The 20,621-nt window shown below is 55.7% G+C and overlaps 6 protein-coding genes across 6 annotated transcripts; 2 read left to right on the top strand and 4 right to left on the bottom strand.

Moving 5' to 3' along the window:
• Nucleotides 1-803: 803 nt before the first annotated feature.
• On the top strand, nucleotides 804-1,568 carry WHR41_05434 (uncharacterized protein; the record flags this gene model as incomplete). Its single annotated transcript, XM_069374039.1, has 1 exon — nucleotides 804-1,568. One exon carries the CDS (start codon nucleotides 804-806, stop codon nucleotides 1,566-1,568), a length of 765 nt encoding a protein of 254 aa, XP_069229427.1.
• A 3,919-nt stretch (nucleotides 1,569-5,487) lies between these two features.
• On the bottom strand, nucleotides 5,488-7,635 carry WHR41_05433 (mitochondrial 37S ribosomal bS1m domain-containing protein; the record flags this gene model as incomplete). The annotated part of the gene is made up of 1 exon (XM_069374038.1): nucleotides 5,488-7,635. The coding sequence occupies one exon, from the start codon at nucleotides 7,633-7,635 to the stop codon at nucleotides 5,488-5,490; it is 2,148 nt and encodes a 715-aa protein (XP_069229434.1).
• Nucleotides 7,636-7,978: 343 nt separating this feature from the next.
• Nucleotides 7,979-9,910, bottom strand: WHR41_05432 (uncharacterized protein; the record flags this gene model as incomplete). The annotated part of the gene is made up of 1 exon (XM_069374037.1): nucleotides 7,979-9,910. One exon carries the CDS (start codon nucleotides 9,908-9,910, stop codon nucleotides 7,979-7,981), a length of 1,932 nt encoding a protein of 643 aa, XP_069229433.1.
• Nucleotides 9,911-10,421: 511 nt separating this feature from the next.
• Nucleotides 10,422-11,759, bottom strand: met-2 (Cystathionine beta-lyase; the record flags this gene model as incomplete). Its single annotated transcript, XM_069374036.1, has 1 exon — nucleotides 10,422-11,759. The coding sequence occupies one exon, from the start codon at nucleotides 11,757-11,759 to the stop codon at nucleotides 10,422-10,424; it is 1,338 nt and encodes a 445-aa protein (XP_069229432.1).
• A 389-nt stretch (nucleotides 11,760-12,148) lies between these two features.
• WHR41_05430 (uncharacterized protein) lies at nucleotides 12,149-13,650 on the top strand. Its single transcript, XM_069374035.1, has 5 exons — nucleotides 12,149-12,407; nucleotides 12,540-13,051; nucleotides 13,116-13,139; nucleotides 13,191-13,306; nucleotides 13,362-13,650. The coding sequence occupies exons 1-5, from the start codon at nucleotides 12,252-12,254 to the stop codon at nucleotides 13,481-13,483; spliced, it is 930 nt and encodes a 309-aa protein (XP_069229431.1). The 5' UTR covers nucleotides 12,149-12,251; the 3' UTR covers nucleotides 13,484-13,650.
• A 1-nt stretch (nucleotide 13,651) lies between these two features.
• Nucleotides 13,652-20,570, bottom strand: WHR41_05429 (uncharacterized protein; the record flags this gene model as incomplete). The annotated part of the gene is made up of 3 exons (XM_069374034.1): nucleotides 13,652-15,041; nucleotides 15,091-19,897; nucleotides 19,949-20,570. The coding sequence occupies 3 exons, from the start codon at nucleotides 20,568-20,570 to the stop codon at nucleotides 13,652-13,654; spliced, it is 6,819 nt and encodes a 2,272-aa protein (XP_069229322.1).
• Between the last annotated feature and the right edge of the window lie 51 nt (nucleotides 20,571-20,621).

The following is a 20,621-nucleotide window of genomic DNA, read 5'->3' as shown; positions in this document are numbered from 1 at the left end:
CCCACTTACTGCGACCTCCCACGCGGAGCTACGTGGCTTGCATGGAGAAAGTTCCGCCTATCGGAGCGGTACCTAACCCCGCGTGGAGGGAGGTGACTAAGTATCTTGTATGAGAAGACGGTACAAGATCTGATCGTGGTAGATCATCACATACTGCAGTGCACGAAGCTGAAAGGGTGAACAGGAGGGCTTGCTGGGTGCAAGGGTGCAAGGGCCCTGGCGGAGGAACTGCGTGTAAACTTCGCAAGCGGCACGGAGAGATGGAGCGCTGATAACCTGATAGTCTATGATGCCTTGCGGCGATAAGATCATGGCAGACTGATGGCGGTGGACTGGCAGTGTCTGGCAAGTCATATGGCATTGTACGCAGACCGAAGATGCACAAAATGCATTGCTGTAGTATGCGATATCTCGTTTCGGTCAGGCCACCTCGCGATGCTTTCTCAAGCTGGCGCTCGCGACCAATGGCCACCGGACGCACTCGCCCGGCGTCCAGCAGGCTAGAGCGTCTTCAGCGAGCCGCACCACCACCGGTAGCATTGCCTCCGCCTCCCCTTGTGCCCGCCGTGGGCCTGCATGTCTGAGCGCCCGAAGGCGCTAAAGAAACCACTGTCCTCGTGCCTTCGCCCGCCAACGTCTCCCTTTCGCAGGCAACATCCTCACATCGCAGAAAGCAACAAAAGTACCGCATACCAAGCCCACGCTCGCTGCCACGGCCCATGTCTTGAGCTTGCTTGAGTCGACATTCCCATGGGCGCCGATCACCTCACGCATCGCAACCTTCCCTCTCACCGCACCGGAGCATGGAAGATGCTTCCAACCACAACAACAATGCAGAGCAAGGCGCCGTGAGCTCGCCGCCTGCCCCGCCAAACCCCAACGCCGACGGCTCTCTGCCCGCTATCGACCCTCACTTCGACCAGCTGTCTCACGAGCCCGTGCGCCTCGACAGCGCCACCTGGGACATCACCACGCTCTCCGCCCTCGGCGCCCTTCGCACCCTGCAAGTCGCCCTCGAAACCCTCACCGAAGCCGCCGCCGACGTCCCGCCCACCCCTCCCATCTCATGCCCCGCGACGCCCACCCAGAGCAAACCCGCCGACGAGAACGCGCCCCCGCCGCACGCCCTCATCGGCGCCGACGCCGACCCGCACCACGTCCAGCACGCCGCGATCGCCCGCCGCTTCTTCTCCAAGCACCCGCCGCCCTTCTCCATCACAGCCTACCTCGCGCGTCAGCACGCCTACTGCCCGCACAGCCCGGGCGTCTACCTGACCGCCGCGCACTACATCCACCGGCTGTGCGTCGTGGAGGGCGTGCTGCCGGCGACGAACCGCACCGTGCACCGGCTGTCGCTGGCTGCGACGCGGATTGCTGCGAAGGCGCTGGAGGACAACAAGTGGAGCCAGCAGCGCGTCGCGCAGGTCGGCGGCGTGAGCCCCACGCAGCTGCTTAATCTGGAGGTTGCGCTGTGCTTTTTGCTGGACTTTGAGCTGGGCGTTGACGCAGAGGGGTTGGCGAGGAGTATGTACGGCTTGCAGGTTGCGGGACGATCGGCAGGGCGGTGAAGGGCTTGCTGCAAGGTGGCCATTTGGACAACCATGGGGGTTTTGGGTTTGGCGTTCCGCTTCTGTAAGGAGACTGGTGGCTCCATCACTGAGAGCAAGGAGCATGTGGGTGAGCATGGAACAGGCGCATGGTGTTCATACTGCACGACGACATGAGGGACGGACCGGATTGTTTGCTTGGATACCCCCATACGCGATTTCGTTTCTATTTCCACACAGCCTCAGCAAAACAAAATTGGTGCCCAGCATCCAGAATAGCAATCTTTACGACCATGAAATCAAGAAGTTTCGACGTGAAGATGGGAGCTCGCCTGTGTGTGCCTTAAGGCCGCAAGCACTCATCGATATTGTCTTCTCAGCTGTTCTGACGACGCAGGGAAGCAGGCGAACTGCGGAAGCAAGAATCAGAAATCTCAGTGCCACAGCATGACGTGGTTAGGACGCGCACAAAGTGTCCACCTCTCAGAAAACGACGCTTCTTTTCGTGGAACGTCTCGCTACCACGATATGATGTAGCAGCGCGAGAGACTGCGCATGAAGCATGAGCACCCATAGACGCAACAAGCCACAAGATTCCTTGGCTGCTCGTGCAGCACAAGACATTCATTATCAAGCGAGCGAGTGAGCAATCCGAGGGTGCGGTTTCAGACTATCTGCCGAACTGCGATTGGCTGTATCACTCGAAAACCAACATCAACCCTTGCAATGCTGAGGCTGAAATTCTTGGTCATCCGGGTGTCTGCAGCGCTCGCTGAGCTGAATGTTGATGTGCAGCAGGCATCGAAGCGACTCGCTTGTTACTTTATCAGGCTCCTTAGCCACATTCTGTGCTCGTGACTGCTAGATGTTAGCCACGACAGGGGAGCAGAGTGCACCGCCTGTTTGTGGCTTCTGGCGCCCAAATGTGGCGGGTGTTGGTTTACTCGTGGTATTGGGATTTTTGGAGGGATGTCAGCATATTAGGAATACTCGTGAAGATTCCATGCACCGAGGTCGAGTACATGCTAGGTATCATGAATCGTGGTGTTATCGAGCTGGAGGTGCTGCGGCGTGGCACTCGCAGAGAGGAGCGTGCCAGAGCTCCCATGCGATTCTGTTGTACCAGAAACGAGGCAACCTTTCCGTCATCTACCATACTTGACGCATTAGTCATTTCCTACTACCCACGGCCGAACATGTTCGCAGGCTGCATTCGTGGGGGCCATTCTATCCAGTCGGCCTGCGGGAGGGCAGCTGGCATGTGCCGCGTGCCGCTCCTTCAGCCTGGCCGCAGCACCTGAGGCGCACTTGCATCGCCGCTGCTCCGCCACTCCGCCTCCTCTTCAACAGTCCACAACACCCACCATCGTCATTTGGTGCATGGGCTGTCGAGGTATCGTTGACAGACCGTGTGCATGGCATGACATGTGACTGCTCCACGGAGATCGAGTGGATACCAGGAGGCTGGCCCCGTACACTGCATGCCATGGCTGGACAACGATTACCTACGCACGAATGAGGGCCCAAGGAAATAGTGGCAGTACCTGACGATCGACGCGAGTAATACAGCAGCTTGGTCAACGCCTGGAAGCAGCCTAAGCACCGGCGAGCTTGAAGACTATTCGGACGTAGCTTGCAACGAAGACACCACCGCCCGCTGAGAGCTGAACAACCTAACGCACGGACGTTTGGGGAGGCGCAGCCATCACTGGCTCAGCATCTGCAACCACGCTTCTTTCGTCTCAACACGAGAACAGAGTCGCTCTTCGCGCTAACGTCGTTCCTGCGAATTGCTGCGCCTGTATTTACCGAGAGTGCACATGCTATGATGTCGTGGTAGGTGTGGTTTCCATCCATTCCCTAGCGTCTATAAGGGCAAGGCTGCAGCTGCCGCCTGCCGCCAGCCAATACACCTTCACTCACATCCAACCATATCTCACCACTGTATTTGCACATCTTTGTCTGCGCGCCTACTGTTTGCTGATCTCAGGTGACTTCTTTCTTTCGAAGTCACTTCACAACTGCATACTCACGCGTCTCTCTGTGTCGCACCAAGGAAGAGTGCTCCGGAGGCCGCCCTCAACCGCGCCTATAAGAGTCATCTGACCGTCGATCCCGACCCGGTCCCATTGCAAACCAACACTCTGCTGCCTGCCGCTAGTGGACCCCTTCCTACCTTAAGGCACCATTGAAAGTCGACCATTACCTGAGGACTCTTCATCATATTCAACATCGCCACCCTCTCATCGATCAAGGACAACAACTCATCGTCGTTATCGTCGTCGTTGTCGAAGACCCATCCCAACGCAACTTCTCACTTCAATACCCCTATCTCGGACCAACTCGACTTCCATGTGCGTTGTCGAGCAGAAGACCTACTACGAGGCTGACGGCAGTCCAAAATCATTCGAAAGAATCCGTCGCTGCGAATACGCAGTCGGTTCGGGCACTTGCCCCAACGTCACCAGATCGTTTGCCCGGATCGTTGAGACCAAGCCAGAGTCCTATTCGAAGGCTGATATCGTCGTGACCGAAAACAACGGACACACGCGGGTCTATCGCGACCTGAGTCGCCGTTCCAGCCTCAAGCACAAATCAACAACAACCAAACGCACAGAAGGCCGCAGTTCCCTCGACAACAATCGTGCTTCTCCATCTCTACGGTTCAAATCAAAAAGAGAGTCGCCCATTTCTCGCTCAACAACACCGAACTCAGCACCACCAAGGATGTCTTCGTTCCCGCAGGAACCTCATTACGACCGAGACGTCCATTTCACAACTAACGGCACGGCCGTATACGATCTTCCTCCATCTCTCAGCATGCCACGTGCGATGATGAACGAACGCCAAACGACAAACCTCCCTCCCAGGAGGGTCTCATTCACCACATCCACAGCCGGCGACACAGAAGCAGACCAATCACTCCCGCGCCGCCCTCCAAACCTCTCGCTCAACCCAGACCGCCGTGGCACCACTCCACCCCCTATCAGATCCTCCCCAGGCCTCAGCCGCATCCCCAGCATCCGCCACAAGCGCACCGACTCCGCCCAAGAAGACGACAACGAACACGAAGCCCGTGCCTCCGCCCGCGCCGCCAGCCGGCGCCAACTCGCCGACCTCGAAACCTCCAAACGCCGCCAGGAGGACCTCGAAGCAGCGGAGGACGAGCAAATCCATCTCGAAGGCCAGCGCGCCCGCTTGCGCCGCGAAACCCTGCGGCACCACCGAGACCAGGACCCGGCCTTCCTCGGCTTCGACGACCACCGCTCCTGGAGCAGGCACACGAGCCCCGTGCGCTCTTCCCGCCTACCCATCCAGCCCGACCGCCAGCGCTACGCTTCGTCCTCCCCTCGCGTCCCGCCCGCCACGCTGCGCGCGCACAACTACGGCCCTGCGACCGTGCACCACTACCCCGCCGATGGCGGGCGAGCGGACGAACGCGAGAGGTCGCGCGCGCTGACGGAGGAGCTGCGGGCTGCGGTGGAGGAGGGGACGAGGGCTGGGGAGGCGCGCTGGGAGCAGCGGGGTTTCGACGAGTTTGTGGTGAATGGGCGCGAGAATGAGAGGGAGTATGTTTATTTCTCGGAGGGGTCGGCGAGGGAGCGGATTCGGAAGAGGAGGGAGGGGGCTGGGAAGTTTTGGTCGTGAGGGGGTTGGAATCTCGTTTTTGGCAGGCTTGGTATTGAAAGGAGGGCATAGAGGTTCAGGCGTTACCGGAGAGGGATTTTGTTAGGGTCTCGTGTATCATTGCGGGCTGCTGAGAGTTGGTCCAGGCAGAAGCGAAATTGCAAGAGATTTCTATTTTTACATGTATTGTATTTACAACATCTGCTCGGACGCACCTGCAGTACGCGTCTCGACACGCTCTCTCGCTTGTGCCCGATGCAATCGTGAAAAGTAGACTTCAACCGCCTTCGCAAGAGCAACGCCCCGCCTGCTCTCACTTCTGCTCCTCCTCGCTCTTCTCAGACATCTCCTTCAGCTGCTGCATAGTGCTCATCTCGTCGCCCGCGCCCGCGCCCTCACGCTTGACCTGCGCATCGAATCCAGTCACGCGAGGCTTCCTCGCAACGCCCTGGCCGAAGGCGCCCGCCCTCCAGTTAGGCAAGCCGGTGCCGTAGTTGGCGCCGGGCTGAAGGGGCTTGCGGACAAAGCTGGACATGAGCGGAGATGTCTGGCGCAGGGCGCCGGCCTCGCGGTCCTTGTAGATCTGCTCGACGTTGCCCTCCTTGACGGCGATGGACTCCTTGTCGGCGCGGGTGACCTGCAGGCGCACGCGGCCTGCCTCGTCGACGTAGGCTTGGTTCGGGTGCACGTAGACCTTGTTGCCGTGCGGGAGGTCCGGGTCCAGGTGCTGCGCGGGGTCCTCGTCGAGCGTGCGGCGGATCGCGGCGCGGCTCCTGCCCATCGTGGGCGTGTTTTGCGAGTCGAGGGCGACGAAGCCGCCGACGCCGAGTTTGGCTTGCGTGTTGAGGACGCGGCCGTGGTTGCGGGCCGCGAGCACGCGGGAGAGAACGGGGGAGGAACAGGCTTGCGGGCCGTAGACAGGGTGGTTCTGCATGATGGCGTTCGTGCGAATATGGGAGAGACCGGCAGCAGGATGGGTGGTCGGAGGTGCTTCTGCCTGCTCTTGTGATCCTGCGAGTAGGCTTTGGTTGAAGCTGCTCGTGCTCGCCCCAAGACTGCTGGTGCGCCTTTCCGGGCTCACTGCTGGGATATCAAGGAAGGAAGTGATCAATTGGGTAAGAGGAGATGACAGATTGTCGTGGCTGTCGCGCAAGCCCTTTTCAAGGTCGGAGAGCGCCTCGAGACTGGGACGGAGTCCCCGAATGCGTAGGGCCTCCCACTCACTCTGAATATGCATCTTGGTGAGGTTGAGGGCACGAATCTCATCCTTGTAAGCTCTGATAAGAGCTTCAGCGTCGGCCATGCTGCTAGATTCAGTGCTCTCGGCACCCAAGATGTGGAAAGCTTTGGCGACAGCGTCGGCCCTTATCGCCTCAATCCTGGCTTCCCTTTCCTCGCGCTGCTGTCGTCTTAGCTCCTCCAGTCTGTGGTGTTGCTCTTCCTCCTCTGCTGAATATTCAGCCTCAGGGGAATAGTCGCTCTTCTTCAGGGGCTGCATAAGCGCTCTCTGAGCTTTGATCTCGCGCTGACCCTCAAGGATCACCTTACTTGCCTCCTCAGGCGCATCCCATCGGACAGCTTCGGCCGCGTATTGGGCTCCTTGTTCGCGTGCCATTGCCACCAGACGCTCACCCTCTTGTCTCGCCTTAGCCTCCGTCTCAGCGCTGCCACTCTTCAATGCTTCCTGAAGTAGCTCCTCGGCCTTCTCCCGAGCCTCTCTCTCGGGCTGATCCACCGTCATCTGGTACTGAATCCCGGGCGGTGCGCTCTCGAAAGGTCCAAAGTGCTCTCCCCGGGCACGCGCCTCTTGCCTCTGTTTCTCAAAGTCCTCCTTGGCAAAGTAGTTCATCAAGTGTTCCGTCCACTCGTCACGACGTGCTCGAAGCTGCTTCCCAACGTAACGCGCGAACTCGCCCTCCTGCATGCCTGCGATGAAAGGCCCCGAGTATTTCCACCGCTTTGCCTCGATCGTTTGTTGGCCGTCGAAGCCATCTGATCCCGTCTGGATAGGTGCTGCGTTGGGATCGGTGTTGTCGAGGTGCTCTTCGTAAACGCTCTGCACGAGCTGCCTGCTCAAGGAAAAGTCGCGCTTGTTGCGCATGACCAAGGGCACGCCCATTTCGGCCCACTTGGCTCGCGATCGCTCATGGTCCGCGGCGCTCTCGAATTCGGTGATGTGATCGGGTGTATCCTGCTCCAGCACGCGGATGCTCGGAGTCGAGGAACGGGTGGTCTTGCCGGGGATGGGTCGCTTCAGACCCCAATCACCGCGGAAATGCGAAGAAGATGGGGTTGCAATAGCCTGGTGCGTAGGATAGAATTCCGTTGCAGTCTCTGAAGCGCGGTAAGTACCAGTTGAGCTGACATTCTCGAGCGGTGCGGCAGGGAGCGGGCGAGGCAGAGAGAAGAGGCGTGAGGATTGCAGCAGGCGCGCAGTGGGTGAATTGTACGCCTTAGACATGGCGGCGGCTGTGGCACTGCCAGGCGTGAGTCGGATGGATTACCGGCGATGCTGCTCTGCTGCTCGACTGCTTCGGCCGTCAATCAATGTCGGGCAACTTTTGGCTGGATGGAGGGAGAGACGTGCCAAGCCGGGGGTCCGCGATCGCCGCTGGCTTCGCCTTGCCGTGTACAACGCCGCGAGAACGTTGGTACACCGCAATGTGTGGACTTAATTTGAGATGCATAAATGCCAATGAAGTGAACGTACTGCAAGCTGAACCATGTTGCTACCAAGAAAGAAGTCTGCTTATAGGGTATCTCATGAACATGTAAGAATACAAAACGAGAAACCGCGCAAGTCGTCACAAAACCAAAGCATCCACAGCACCATCCAAGGCATCCTCCCACCATTTGCCCTTTCTCCCAACCAACGCGTCAACCATGGCTCTCGTAGCCTCCTCGTTCCCGCCACCCATCTCAATCCCCTCCTTCTCCTTCCACGCCTTCTCCGCCCTCTCCGCAGCCCGACGGATCGCATCTCCCTCATCCTCATCTCCATACAAATCGCACCTCTCGCACTCGCTGCACCTGCCGCCGTGTGGGCGAAAATGCTGGCAGAAATGCGTGTAGCCCTCTTTGCTCGAGATCTCTGAGCGGCAAATGTAGCACATGGTGTAGCCGCAGTTGCAGACGAGCTTGTTGCAGCCAGAGGATTTGACGAAAGAGAGATGGCACTTGGGGCAGGTGCGCTTAATGGCCGCTGTTGCTGAGGCTTCGATCGCAGTGCGCAGCGATGTCTTCTCTGTTTCAAAACAGGCGTGTGGGTCACGCCATTGCGAGAGGCAGCGGGTGCATGAGGTTTTGCGGCAGCTGGGGTTGAAGCACTTGAACTTGAGACCGCGGCGGCGTTTGTGCACGCGGTTCCAAGATTCCTGAATGGTGCAGGCGGCAGGTGGGAAGAGGGAGGTCACGAGATAGAAGAACGCTGCGAGGAGGAGGACGGGAAGTGTGAGAAAGGTGGCCAGGACAAAGAGAGCCAGGAAAGAAGCTTGAACTTCCAGAGTTGACTGATGGAGGATGTGATGTCCAAGCTGGCGAGGATTGCGCAGTCGTGCCACAGGCGTCTCATCAACCTCACCGTATATGCAGAAAGGACATCGTTGTAAGGGCAATCGACTCTTGCTCAGTGTGTCGCTAGTCGCCCGGCTTTGGAAAGCCGCCCAGACATCATCGTTTAAAGCACGTCGGACCAGGTCCGGAGGAATACTGCCAGAACATTCTTTGAGGTCGGGCGCAAAGCAGCGTATAGTCACTCTCTCGAGATCTGCACTTCGAGCCCAGCCCTGGCCGTAGACCGCTTCAGTGGTAGTCCTTAGTATGCAATCAAAACACAGAAAATGTGAGCCATCGGAGCAAGTAGCAATTTGCTCAAAAGGCACAGACGAGTAACAACATTCGCAGTCGAAGACGGCACCTAGTTCTTCAGCTTGCGCCTCGTTGAGTTGGTTTGCGTAGTTTTGATCTGCTAAGAGCCGTTCCTGTTGTTTTTTGAGCAGAAAAGGTTCAACAAAAAGTTCGTGTAGTTCACGGTCAAGTACAGCACTTCCAGTTCGTTTAACGCTTGGTGTAGGGTCACTGCCCGGGGCATCCACGTGCCAGTGCAAGGCTGCATGATCAGTCGAAGCGCCTAAGGGAGATTTCTTGGTCCACAGAGACGAGAGCGAAAAGCGCCAGGACTTAGCCGAAAGCTGCTGCAGCGTGGGCCGAGACAAGGTATACGAATCGTTGTGCTCCGCCATGACGCCCCTAATAGTCGAGTGACTGAGGTTCTTGAACTCCAGGTAGAGTAGCTGCTTGACCGCCTTGCGGTAGTTCTCACCACGAAACGTATCCTCAGCCGGCAGAGGGCCATCATCACCGCTCTTCCGCATCTGTGCCTGCGTGATCGCCGCCTCACCGCGCCTCGCCGGCCTTAATCGGCCATTGACATAATTCGCCTTCTTCTTCAGCAACTGCTCCGTGACGACCTGCAGCCGGCTTTCCTTGCTGATGCTCAGCAGCATCTCGCGGAACACCTCGGGCTGCACATCCGGGAACAGCTCCACGAGCACCGCAAGTGACTCGTTCAACTCTGCAAGATCGGGATCCTCTTCTTCATGCTCGTGCTCTACAAGCGAAGGATTGTACAATGGCGTGATGTTTTCGCCGGCATCGCTGCGGAACGGTTTGAAGAAGTCGGCTTTGCTACGCCAAGCAGGCAGCCGAGAGGGGCGCAGGAGCGGCACGTAGTCCATTGTGTGTTGAGCGTTTGTGCGCGGACGAGCCGCTGATTGCTATCGGTGTATTGTCATATGGATGGGTTTTGGTGGCTTTATGGGCCGGAGGGGTGCTTTGTTGTGAAGAAGGGCCGGAGTGCGCTGGTGGTCTGAGGTGGTTTCACACTGACGTTGTCCACGTGAAGCCAGGCACCCGACGCGGGCAGAGCTTGTGACACTGCGTGGCATCAGGTACCTTTTACCTAGCAATGCATGTTCACATGCATTCTTACAATTCTTCTCAACCGTACGAGCATAGCTACATTTCTGACAAATTTACGTACCGAATCTGGCAGCCTCATAAGCCGGTAACAATATAGAAGGCATCGGAAGATGCGCCAACGAAGACTGTTGCAATGAAAACTTCGTGGAAACGGGTTGTACAACATTGAAGAGGACGTGTGAAGTGCATCGAGTGTAAGAGTGCGTTGATATCATTGATCGCTTTTATCAATTTTAGAAAATTGTATTCACAAACAGACATCGTCCTCTACGGCTCATCTACAACCTGTGTAGTCTTTCCGCTCTCTCCACGAGTCTCGCCGCTGCTCAAAGCCTCGAAACCGCCCTCGGTCAATCTGACAGCTCCGGCGCGGACGAGAGCTTGCGACAGATCGTCAATCAAATCGTTCAGATCCTCGATACCGACGCACAGTCTGATGATGTCCTCCGGCAGCTCGCGCTCCTTGCGAGTGGCGGGGTCGATGCTGGCATGGCTCATGCGGCACGGCATGCTGATCAAGCTGTTGACGCAGCCGAAAGAGACAGAGATTCCCCAGAGGTTGGTGGACTCGACAATGCGCTCTGACAGCGCGACAGAGCCCGTCTCAAAGCTGAGCACAGCGCCCGCGCCACGGGCCTGGCTCCAGTGCAAGGCGTACTGCGGGTGGGACTTCAAGCCGGGGTAGCGGACCTTGAAACCGTGGTTTTCGAGGAACTCTGCAACGGCCTGGGAGCTGGTTTGCTGCTTCTCGATGCGCACGGCAAGGGTCTTGATGCCGCGTAGCAACAGCCAGGAGTCGAAGGGTGCGAGGCCGCAGCCGGTCGAGTTGATCATAAAGAAGAACTTCTCGCCCAGAGAGGCATCGTTGATACCGATAACGCCGGCCATGACATCGTGGTGACCGCTGAGGTACTTGGTACCAGACTCGTAAACGACATCGGCGCCGAGGTCGAGCGGGTTCTGCAAGTAAGGCGACAGCATAGTGTTGTCGACTGCTACAATAGCCTTGGGATTGGCCTCGTGCGCGGCGGCAGCGATTCCGGCAATGTCGACAATCTTGATGAGCGGGTTGGTCGGTGTCTCGAGGAGGACCATGGTGGTCTTGTCATTGACCGCGGCCTTGACGCTCGCAAGCTTGGTGGTGTCGACATGGTGCACTTTGATGTCGTTGTTGTTCTTCAGGTATGTGAGAAGACGGTTGGTGCCGCCGTAGAGGTCATCACCAGTGACGACCTCATCACCTGGCTTGAGGATTCGGGTGATCACGTCCAGCGCGCCCATGCCCGAGCTCACGACCAACGCCCTGTTGGCGTTCATGATCTTGGCCAAATGCCTCTCCAGGTGTGTCCTCGTAGGGTTGCCGCTGCGAGTGTAGTCATACTCTTGGCCAGGGCCACCCTTGAAGGTGGCGCTCTGGTAGATCGGAGTGCTGCTCGAGTTGAACTGGTCGTTGCTCTCGGTGTAGACCAGCTCAGTGGCGAGCGCATACTTCCTGCCGTTGGTCGGAGTGGAAGGGGTAGGCGAAGGCGGCAGATCGTGGCCGTCGAGGTCAAGGTGCTTCATGGCCTTGCCAATGCCATTCGGGGCGTCTCTGGGGGCGGACATGGTGGATGTGTGGTTTGGGAGATTGGTGGTTTTTTAGTGAGGGCCAGAGACCTCAGCGCTGTGTTGCTATGTTGGGTAAATGGTGGGCGGAGTCCGAGAAGATGGGCTCCTGTGATTATGAGATATCGAATTGTAAGAATCGCGAGGAGAGATTGCTACCGATCCCACGGTGGAAAGAAGTCAGCCCTCATGTGGAGTCATGCAAGGCACCTGGCGAGGCCACTCGCTGCCAAACAAAGTGTGGGTGCGCGATGATGTGATTGCCGACTTCGGCAGATGCGGGCCAGCTTTTTGCCAGCACACGTGACCGGCTGATGCCCTCACGTGAAGCCAACATCGGCCTATCAAAGGCCGATACTTGGAGCAATGAATTGCCGCCGCCATCGTTGAGACTCATAGCTCTGTATAGATATAGCTTGTGGCGACCGGCCTCCGTGGAGAATCCTGAACCCAAAAAGACACAATTCGATCCTCATTATCACGTCTTCAAACATGGCTCAGATCATTGACGATAAGTCAGAGCACTGTGTGCCCTTCATCATCGACCGCATAACCAAACACCGTGAGCTCTATGCCTCAAAGGGACAACAAGCTCCGCCGTTCTTTGTAGGACTGAATGGTGTACAAGGCGCAGGCAAGACTACTTTGGTATGCACATGTCTATGTTCTCGTGTTCCAGCCACATCGAAAGCAGACCCCGAGAGAACCTGCACACGTCGTCCAAAGCACTGCAATGGAGGGTCCCAAATGCGCGGCCGCTAAGATTTGAGCAAATTGTAGGTAACGACCCTCTCTCAAACCCTCTCCTCCGCGCCTCACAACCTCCCCACCCTCGTGTTCTCAATCGACGACCTCTACCTCCCGCACACCCAGCAGGAAGCCCTCGCCGCCTCTCAGCCCGCGAACCCCCTAGTCCAGCATCGTGGTCAGCCATCTACGCACGAGGTAAAGCTCGGAACAGATCTCTTCTCCTCGATTGCGAGCCGTAAGCCCAATGTCCGCGTCCCTTCATACGACAAGTCGGCGTTCAATGGCGCGGGTGACAGAAGGCCGGAGGGCGAGTGGGAGACGTGCAACCGCGATGGCGAGAAGCCTGTCGAGGTGGTGATCTTTGAGGGCTGGTGTGTGGGGTTCAGGGCGCTAAGCGATGGGGAGGTAGAAGCGAAGTGGAAGGCTGCCGTAGAGGAATTTAAGGCGAAAGGGGAGAATTATGAGGGGAGGTTGGGAAGGCTGCAGTTGAAGAGTGTGCTATTTGTTAACGAGAGATTGAGAGAGTATGATGAGATGACCAGGTAAGGGGGTTACACCTGCTTGTGTGGCAAAATGAGGATGATGTGAGCTGACTTTGTTGTCTAGCCAGCTTGGCGCGTTCGTGCACATGTGAGTATTGCCGTTTGAGTCCCATGAATTCTATTGACCGATCATCTACAGAGACGCAGAGGACACCCAGTATGTATACGATTGGCGTCAACAGCAAGAAGCAGCGATGCGGGCCTCCAAAGGTACCGGCATGAGCGTAGAACAGGTCAACAATTTTGTCAACGGCTGTAAGAGCTCTGCCTTAGCATTAGTAGGGAGATCGCTGGTTGACAATGAGATCAGATTATCCCGCGTATGAGATCTATACGGAAGTGCTAAGAAAGGGCATCTATCCCGAGCAGGGACGCCAATTGAGGTTGGTTGTTGGGAAAGACAGGAGGGTAAAGAACGTCTTCAAGCTTTGATGGCTCAACAAATCAAAGGGTGAAACCATGCACGGATTATGCGCCAAGATATCAAGGCTCAACAAAAAGCATGAGATGAGTCTCAAGCATGAGAGTAGACGTGATTTTGAAGTCGAAGTACATTAGAACTGCGTCTAGAATGAAATGAAAGCTTTCGTTCCTCCCCCTTCAAGCAGTACATCTCGGCGCGCCCGCGCTGGTCTTCGTCGATGTCTGGAAGATCGTTGACACACTCTTCAACGTCGTTGTCTTCGTCACAGCCGGCGCCAGAATCGTCGACGTCGACGTCGTGGCTTTTCCAGACATTGTTCGGAAAATGGTTGTGGTGGAGGCCGGCAGAGTGGTCGTCAGCGTCGTGACTCGGTTTGCGTTGTTAACGATCGTGGAAGTGGGCGTTGGCAGCGTGGTGTAGCTCGTGCTGGAGACGATCCTGTAGCTCGTCGAAGTTGTGCCAGGTTCGGTCAGAATGGAGGTAGATGTCGATCGGACGACGCTTGTGATCGTGGTGGCGGGCTGCGTGACCGTCGTCACTGAGGTACGGGTGGCCAGGCTCGTGATCGTGATTCGATTTCCTGAGATTGTCTGGGTTGCCGTGGAAGTGGCGAAGGAGGTAGAGAGAATGGTCGACGTCGCGGGCTTGAGAGTCGTCCCTGGACGGCCGGAGCTCGTGCTACTAACCGTTGCCCACTCCGTGGGGCCTGGCAAGCTGATTGTGGACGTTTTTGTGAAAGACGTGATCGTCGTATTGACCGTGATTGTCGTGGAGCCTTCAGCGCGGGCCTCCAAGCCTCTTCGGAAAAGACGAGCGCCCGAGGATGGCGCGCACGTAATTGTGGTTTTCTTGGTCGAAGTCTGAGTGGAAGTCGTAGACTGTAAGACAGTGCTCGCTTTTGCTGTAGTAGTTTTGACAACCAAGGCTCCAGAAAGGGAGATAGAGCTCGTTTTGCTGACGCCTTTCTCTGTCCTCGTGACATAGGAGGTTTGCAGCTGGCCTTGGTTGTCGGTAACCGTAGTTGCCTTAGGCGTAATGGTGGAAGTAATATGCAAAGTCGTGGTTGCCTTCACAGTTACGGCTTTCGGAGAGTAGGTAGACGTCCAGTAGACGAGCTCAGTGGTCTTGACTGTTGAAGGTTTGCCCTGAGTCGTCGAGGTCAATCGCGTCGTCTGGGTCGACTTCAAGGTCTCGGTAATGTCGGCTCGTGTGACTGTGCTTGACAGAATAGAAGTAGCCTTGATTACAGAGGTCTTGAAAGCCGGCGAAGGCGTGATTGTGCTACCGTCGGCGCCACGGAGAACAACCGTAGAGGTGCTCGTGACTGGCGCGTTAGTCACGCTGATCGTGCTGATCTGTTTCTCCGTGTAGGTCTTGGTTGTATAGACAGTGACCATGGGCAGGGTGGTGGAAGAGCTCAGCGTGCTTGAAGTACTGGGCACCGACACGGTGCTCGACGTGACTGTCGGCGCAACGCAAGCTGGGACATTGCCATCGCCTACGGCAAAGGGCTGGACGTCAACAACGCTGAAGTCGATCCAGGTGGCGGATACGAAGAAGTTTTGGCTGTCAAAAGTCAGTACGTGCCACCGGATAGAGAACAGGATACACTCACAGCTGATAAGACAGCACCTCGGAATCGGTCAGTTGTTTGGAGAAGCTTGCTCTACCGCAAGTGCTGGATCCGGGACCATTGTTGTGGTACTCGCCAAAGGAAACACCATCGGTTTGTGGGCTAGATTTGCTCCATTGATCCCAGCCTGCAGCACCAACCATGCCATGCAGGTAGGTATCGATGTAGGCCACGTTGGCAAATTGGTTCCAAGGCCGTCCGAGACTGACATTCTTCCATCCAGATGCATCAACACCAGGGGCAGGCACCACGGAGCACTTGTCAAAGACGAAGCCTCCTGCCGTGGTGCTGGTAGCACGCTTGGCCGCAGTGATTGAATTGCCCTCCTCGTTCGGAGCAATGGTACTATTGAGGAAGTAGCCCAGCCCTGACCCAAAGATAAAGTCGATGTTTCCAATAACCAGACTTTTGAAGGCGAACATAGATCCGGAGATGTACAGCGTGTCTTGGTTGCCGTAAATCTGGCATCCATGCATGAACGCGAACTTGCTACTCTTGACCGCAAACCCAACCGAGGCAATATCTTGTTGCGTGCCATTGTTGTTCTTGAAGTTGATGTTGTAAGCATAGAAGAAATTACCTGTAGCATAGACTGTGGCTGCATCAACGTTGCTTCCGTCGCCTTGGGTATCAACGCCATAACTCTGCTGAATAGTGACTTGGTTCTGGTTGTAGTCGTCCGTGGCGTCAGAATAGCCCATGAGAATTGTTGTTCCGGCCTTGCTAACGATGAGCTGTTCATTGTAGGTACCTGGGTAAATGAAAATCGTGGCATTCGTCTTGCTAGAGGTAGGTGCAGCATTAAGGGCCTCCTGAATTGTGGGAAAGACGGTTTGACCGTCGATGGGCTTCTGCGATACCACGAGAGCTCCAGCAGGCGGAGCTGTGCCATTATAGGCAGAATTACCGGAGACGGTCGTGTTTCCAGGGGCGGGAATTGCGACCGCAGGCTGCGGCGTGACGATAGAGTTCCAGTAGGTCATATCAATCCAGTCGGTAGACGGCATGACGTTCGAGAGACCATAAGTATCAGAAGTAAGCAGCGTAGCATTCTCGAATGCAAGACGTGCAGCAGAGTTGTTTTCCCAATTCGAAGGACCCGAATTGTTGAACTCAGCGAATGTGATGAAGTCAGTGCGAGGATCAGTCGGTGACCAGATCTTCCATCCAGCGGGCTGAATCGTTTTGTCGAGATACGAATTCTTGACCACCACACGAGCGTAGGCAGAGTACGGACGACCAAGGTAGACACGGCCTGTCAGATCCACGGTGGCATCCGGGGCACTAGTGAAAAGACACTGGTCGAACACGTAGCCACCAATTGCAGAGGAGGAAGCTCGGCTTTGTGCGGTGATCGCGGACGAGGATCGCTTAGCGCCAATGGTGCAGCCTTTGAAGTAAGCCATTGAATAGCCGTAGATGAAGTCGATCGCGCCTCCGATGTAGCAAGACTCGTAGTATTGGTATCCAGTTGTGGTGCCAGTGAGAAGAGTGTCTTGCCACCCATTGAAAGAGCAAGCATAGAAACCGATGTTGCTGCCGTAAATGGAAGCAGCAAGGGTAACATAGCTTGCTTGAGCGCCATCCATATTCTCTGTGTTCACAATGTTGATATTGTAGAACGAAATTCGGCTTGATGTGGTGCTGACGACAGCGGTCTCTGAGTTACTGTGTCCGGCAGGAAGAGGCGAAACCGAAAGTCCACGGCTGAAGGAGACAGTGACCTGGTTATCCTTGTAGGACTGACCAGAATTGGCGGAAGTGTATCCGATCAGACGGACAGCTCCTGGTCGATTGATAGATGGCAATTGCTCGACATAGGAGCCAGCGTAGATGAAAATGGTCTGGTTGGTGTTGTCATTCGGGAGAGAGGAAAGAGCGGCCGTGATGTTAGAATACGAGCCATTCACCTCGGCATTTGGCGAAACCAGCACAGCAAACTGTGGAGGCACCGATCCACTCTCCGGATGGGCATTGATCGACGCGGTTGAAGTAGGGCGAGATGTAGATGTCGGATCCGGTGTGTTGCCAGTCGTCGGGTCCGCGCTGACATTGAAAGGAGCTGGGTAGTTCCACGCTGTTTGGTCGATGAAGGAAGTGTCTCCGACGACGCTGGACAGAGAGTAGACTGCTGCCTGATCTGAAGTCATATTTGTGGCAAAAGAAGCGCGGACAGAGCCAGCCTGCCAGCTCGCAGGGCCACTGTTGTTGAATTCACCAAACACGACGTTTGATATTTGTGGGCTACTGGTGGACCAGATAGTCCAGCCTGCAGAGTTGATGTGCTTGTCCAGATACGAGTTCTTGTAGACGACAGTCGAGTAGCTGCTGTAAGGTCGGCCCAAGTATGTGTTCCCGAAAGTGTTGCCGTATGTGCTCTCCTTGTAGGTCACCTTGCACTCATCATAGACGTAGGCAGCTGTCGTGCCCGCAACGCGTCCTTGAGCAGCAACGAACCCCCTTGTGTTAGAGCTGAGAATGGAGCGATAGAAATACGCAGTGCCAAAGCCCCAGCAAAAGTCAATGCTTCCCTCAATGTAACAGTTTGCAAAAACTTGCGTGCCCTTGTTCGCGAGCAAGGTGTCCTGAAATCCGACGAAGGAGCAGCCGTAAGCTGCGAAGTTGGTTCCATAGAAATCGGCAGCTAGAGCGGCAGTATTGGCCGTCTGAGTATATGTGTTGATGAAGTCAATGTTGTAAGCTGCAAAGTCTGGCTTTGAGCCTGTCTTCTTCACGTTCAAGACTGGAGTTTGCTCGTTCTTGCCGGCGCTAGTCAGCTCGCCTCTCGAGAACTGCACCGTGACTTTATTCTGACTGTAATCTTCCGGACTGCTGCTTTCGCCGACCAACGTGACTTTTCCGTTGCGAGTTATGCTAATCTGCTCTTCGTATACACCGGGTTCAATCTTGATGGTGTAAGGCTGATTGTCGTTCGGAAGAGCACTGATAGCTGCAGAGATGTTGGCATAACTGCAGTCCGGAGCATTTTGTGAGACTACAAGCGTCGCAGAAGGTGTAGGCGTGACGCATGAAGACGCGGTGGAGGATGCAGAAGAGGTTGCAGTGCTGCTGGTACTGGTAGGCGAGGCAGATGCTGAAGAAAGCTGAGCAGCATCAGATTCTCGGATGGAAGCGAGGATCGTCTGGTCAATCCAAGTGGTGTCTGAAGATGCATATCCGGGATATGTGTTTCCAAATACAGTTGAGATGTTGTATGCTGAGACCTGATCTGCAGAGAGCAAGTAATCGCAAGAAGCAGCCCCACGGCTGGCCGCATTGTTAGAGTAGGATCCAGCTCCAGTATTCTGGAATTCGCCAAAGACAGACCCAGGCGCAGTGCAAGCGGATGAGTAAACTCCAGAGGCAGCTATCACGCTACTCAGGGAAGAGCCGCGGTACACCACATTGATCAAACCTGCCGCACCGTTAGGAGTTGCGAGGTAAACGTTGCTTGCAGATCCTTGGACGGAGCTCGAATCAACTACAAGCGTTGCGTTGTAGTTGACACCTGCATTGGCGACGCCCTTTCCGTAAAAGATGGATGAGCCGGAGGACGTAGGAACAATGAAGCTGTTGTAGACATAAAGCGTTGGGTAGTTGTAAAAAAGCTTATCGGTACCTTGGATGAAGCTGTTTGCGATCAATGTGAAACCATAAGTGGCTTGGTAAACACCCTGAGCGCTGCTGACCAGGGCACACGTGTAGATTCCGAGGTTGACTCCTTTAGCATTAATTGCCGGACCGACGTTAGATGTTGCGGTGTTTGTGATGTTCAAATTGCGCAAAGTCAAACCCCGGCCATTTGCAGTGCCGAAGCTGACTGATCCGGCAGCGCCATTGGATGAGATAACAACCTGATTGTCCGACACAGCGGTAGCAGACGGGCCAGCAATTGTGAGAGTCTGAGTGCCAACGACGGTGACAGGGCCATAAGTGCCGGCCAACACAGACACTGAAGGAATGCCGGAGTTTTGCGCAAATGAGACTGCCGCATTGATGTCGGTAAATTGTGCCGAAGAGGGGGCAACTGTAACAACGGAGCTTGCAGAAGATTGCGTGCTAGAGAGAGTCGACGAAGCATCTGACGTAGTCGAGACCAGGCTGCTGCTGGATGAGCTGCCAAGGCTTGATGTCGGGCTCACCGCAGATGAGAGGCTTGAAGTATCCGAACTGGTCGTTAGAAGGCTTGAAGAAGCGGAGCTCGTGGAGACGGAGCTTGTGGTTGAACTGCTTGCGGTACTGCCCGCGCTCGAAACACTTGCGATCTGCGAAGCATCCGACTCCTTGATAGCTTTGAGGATAGAAGAAGGCACCCAAGTAGTATCGAAGCTGGAGTATCCAGGGAACGAGTGACCGAAGACTTGGTCAATAGAGAAAGCGGACATCTGATCGGCAGCAAACGCTCGGTCGCAGACGGCAGCGCGAGTAGCGGAATTAGAAGCCGTCATGGCACCAGGGCCGGTGTTGCTGAACTCTCCATAGTATGTTGCTGCATACTTTGTGCAAGAAGTCGATCGAAGGGCTGCCGGAGCAATCAAGCTCCCGAGAGCGGTGTTTCGATAGACAGCAACCGTCGAGTTTCCGTTGGGTTCAGCCAGATAAACGAAGGTGTTGGTGAGGCCCGACTTTTGCTGGACGCTGCTAGAGTCTACTATCAATGACGAGTTGTACCACACACCGCCGGTCTGATAACCCTGAAGGTACCCAATGGACGCCGAAGCAGCCGTTGGAACGATTACGGAGTTGTAGACATAGGCGGTGACATATTGATAGAACAGTTTATCAGCGCCTAGATGCGTTTAGCTCGAGGTCTCCCTATAATTGACTAGATCTACCGTACCTTCGATGTAGGAGTTGCTGATGAGCGTCGTACCCAATCCAGCTTGATAGACACCTGTACCACCTGAGATTAGAGAAACAGTATCTAGCAGAATGTTGGATCCCCAAGCGTAGACAGCTGGAGCCTTGACAGAAGCTGAGGTCGCCAAGGTGTTGATGATGTTCAAGTTGCGAAAGACTATGCCGCTGGACTTCTGGGTGTTGAAAGAAACCACACCATTTGCGGCACTGGCTGAGATGGTGACTTGATTGCCAGCATAGCTGCTGGCCGCAGGGCCAGCGATTGTGACGATCTGCGTGCCTTGAATGACAATGCTCTCGCTGTAAGTGCCCGCTTTCACGCTCACCGAGGGAATGCCTCGAATTTGTGCTGCTGAGACGGCTGCATTGATGGCGGTGAATTCGGCGGATCCATCGGGAGCAACGGTAAGCACGCTTGGGTTAGAGGTAATGCTTGCACTAACCGACGCAGTGGTAGACGACACGGAGGATGAAGAAGTTGATGAGATGGTAGTGGCCGAAGATTGTCCATAAGTCGACGACGAAGATGTATCCGCTGAAAAGCTCGACTGTGCAGTGACAAGACTGATAAAGCCTATGAAGCCAGTAGCTAAGGATCTCATCTCCGCGGTTCGAGAGGCAAATGGCAGCCCCAAGCAGCTTGTGAGCTGTAC

This window comes from Cladosporium halotolerans (assembly GCF_011745625.1).
Source record: "Cladosporium halotolerans strain TM138-S3 chromosome Unknown Sca15, whole genome shotgun sequence".
Lineage (NCBI taxonomy): Eukaryota > Fungi > Ascomycota > Dothideomycetes > Cladosporiales > Cladosporiaceae > Cladosporium > Cladosporium halotolerans.
This window is presented reverse-complemented; position numbering and strand designations above follow the sequence as displayed.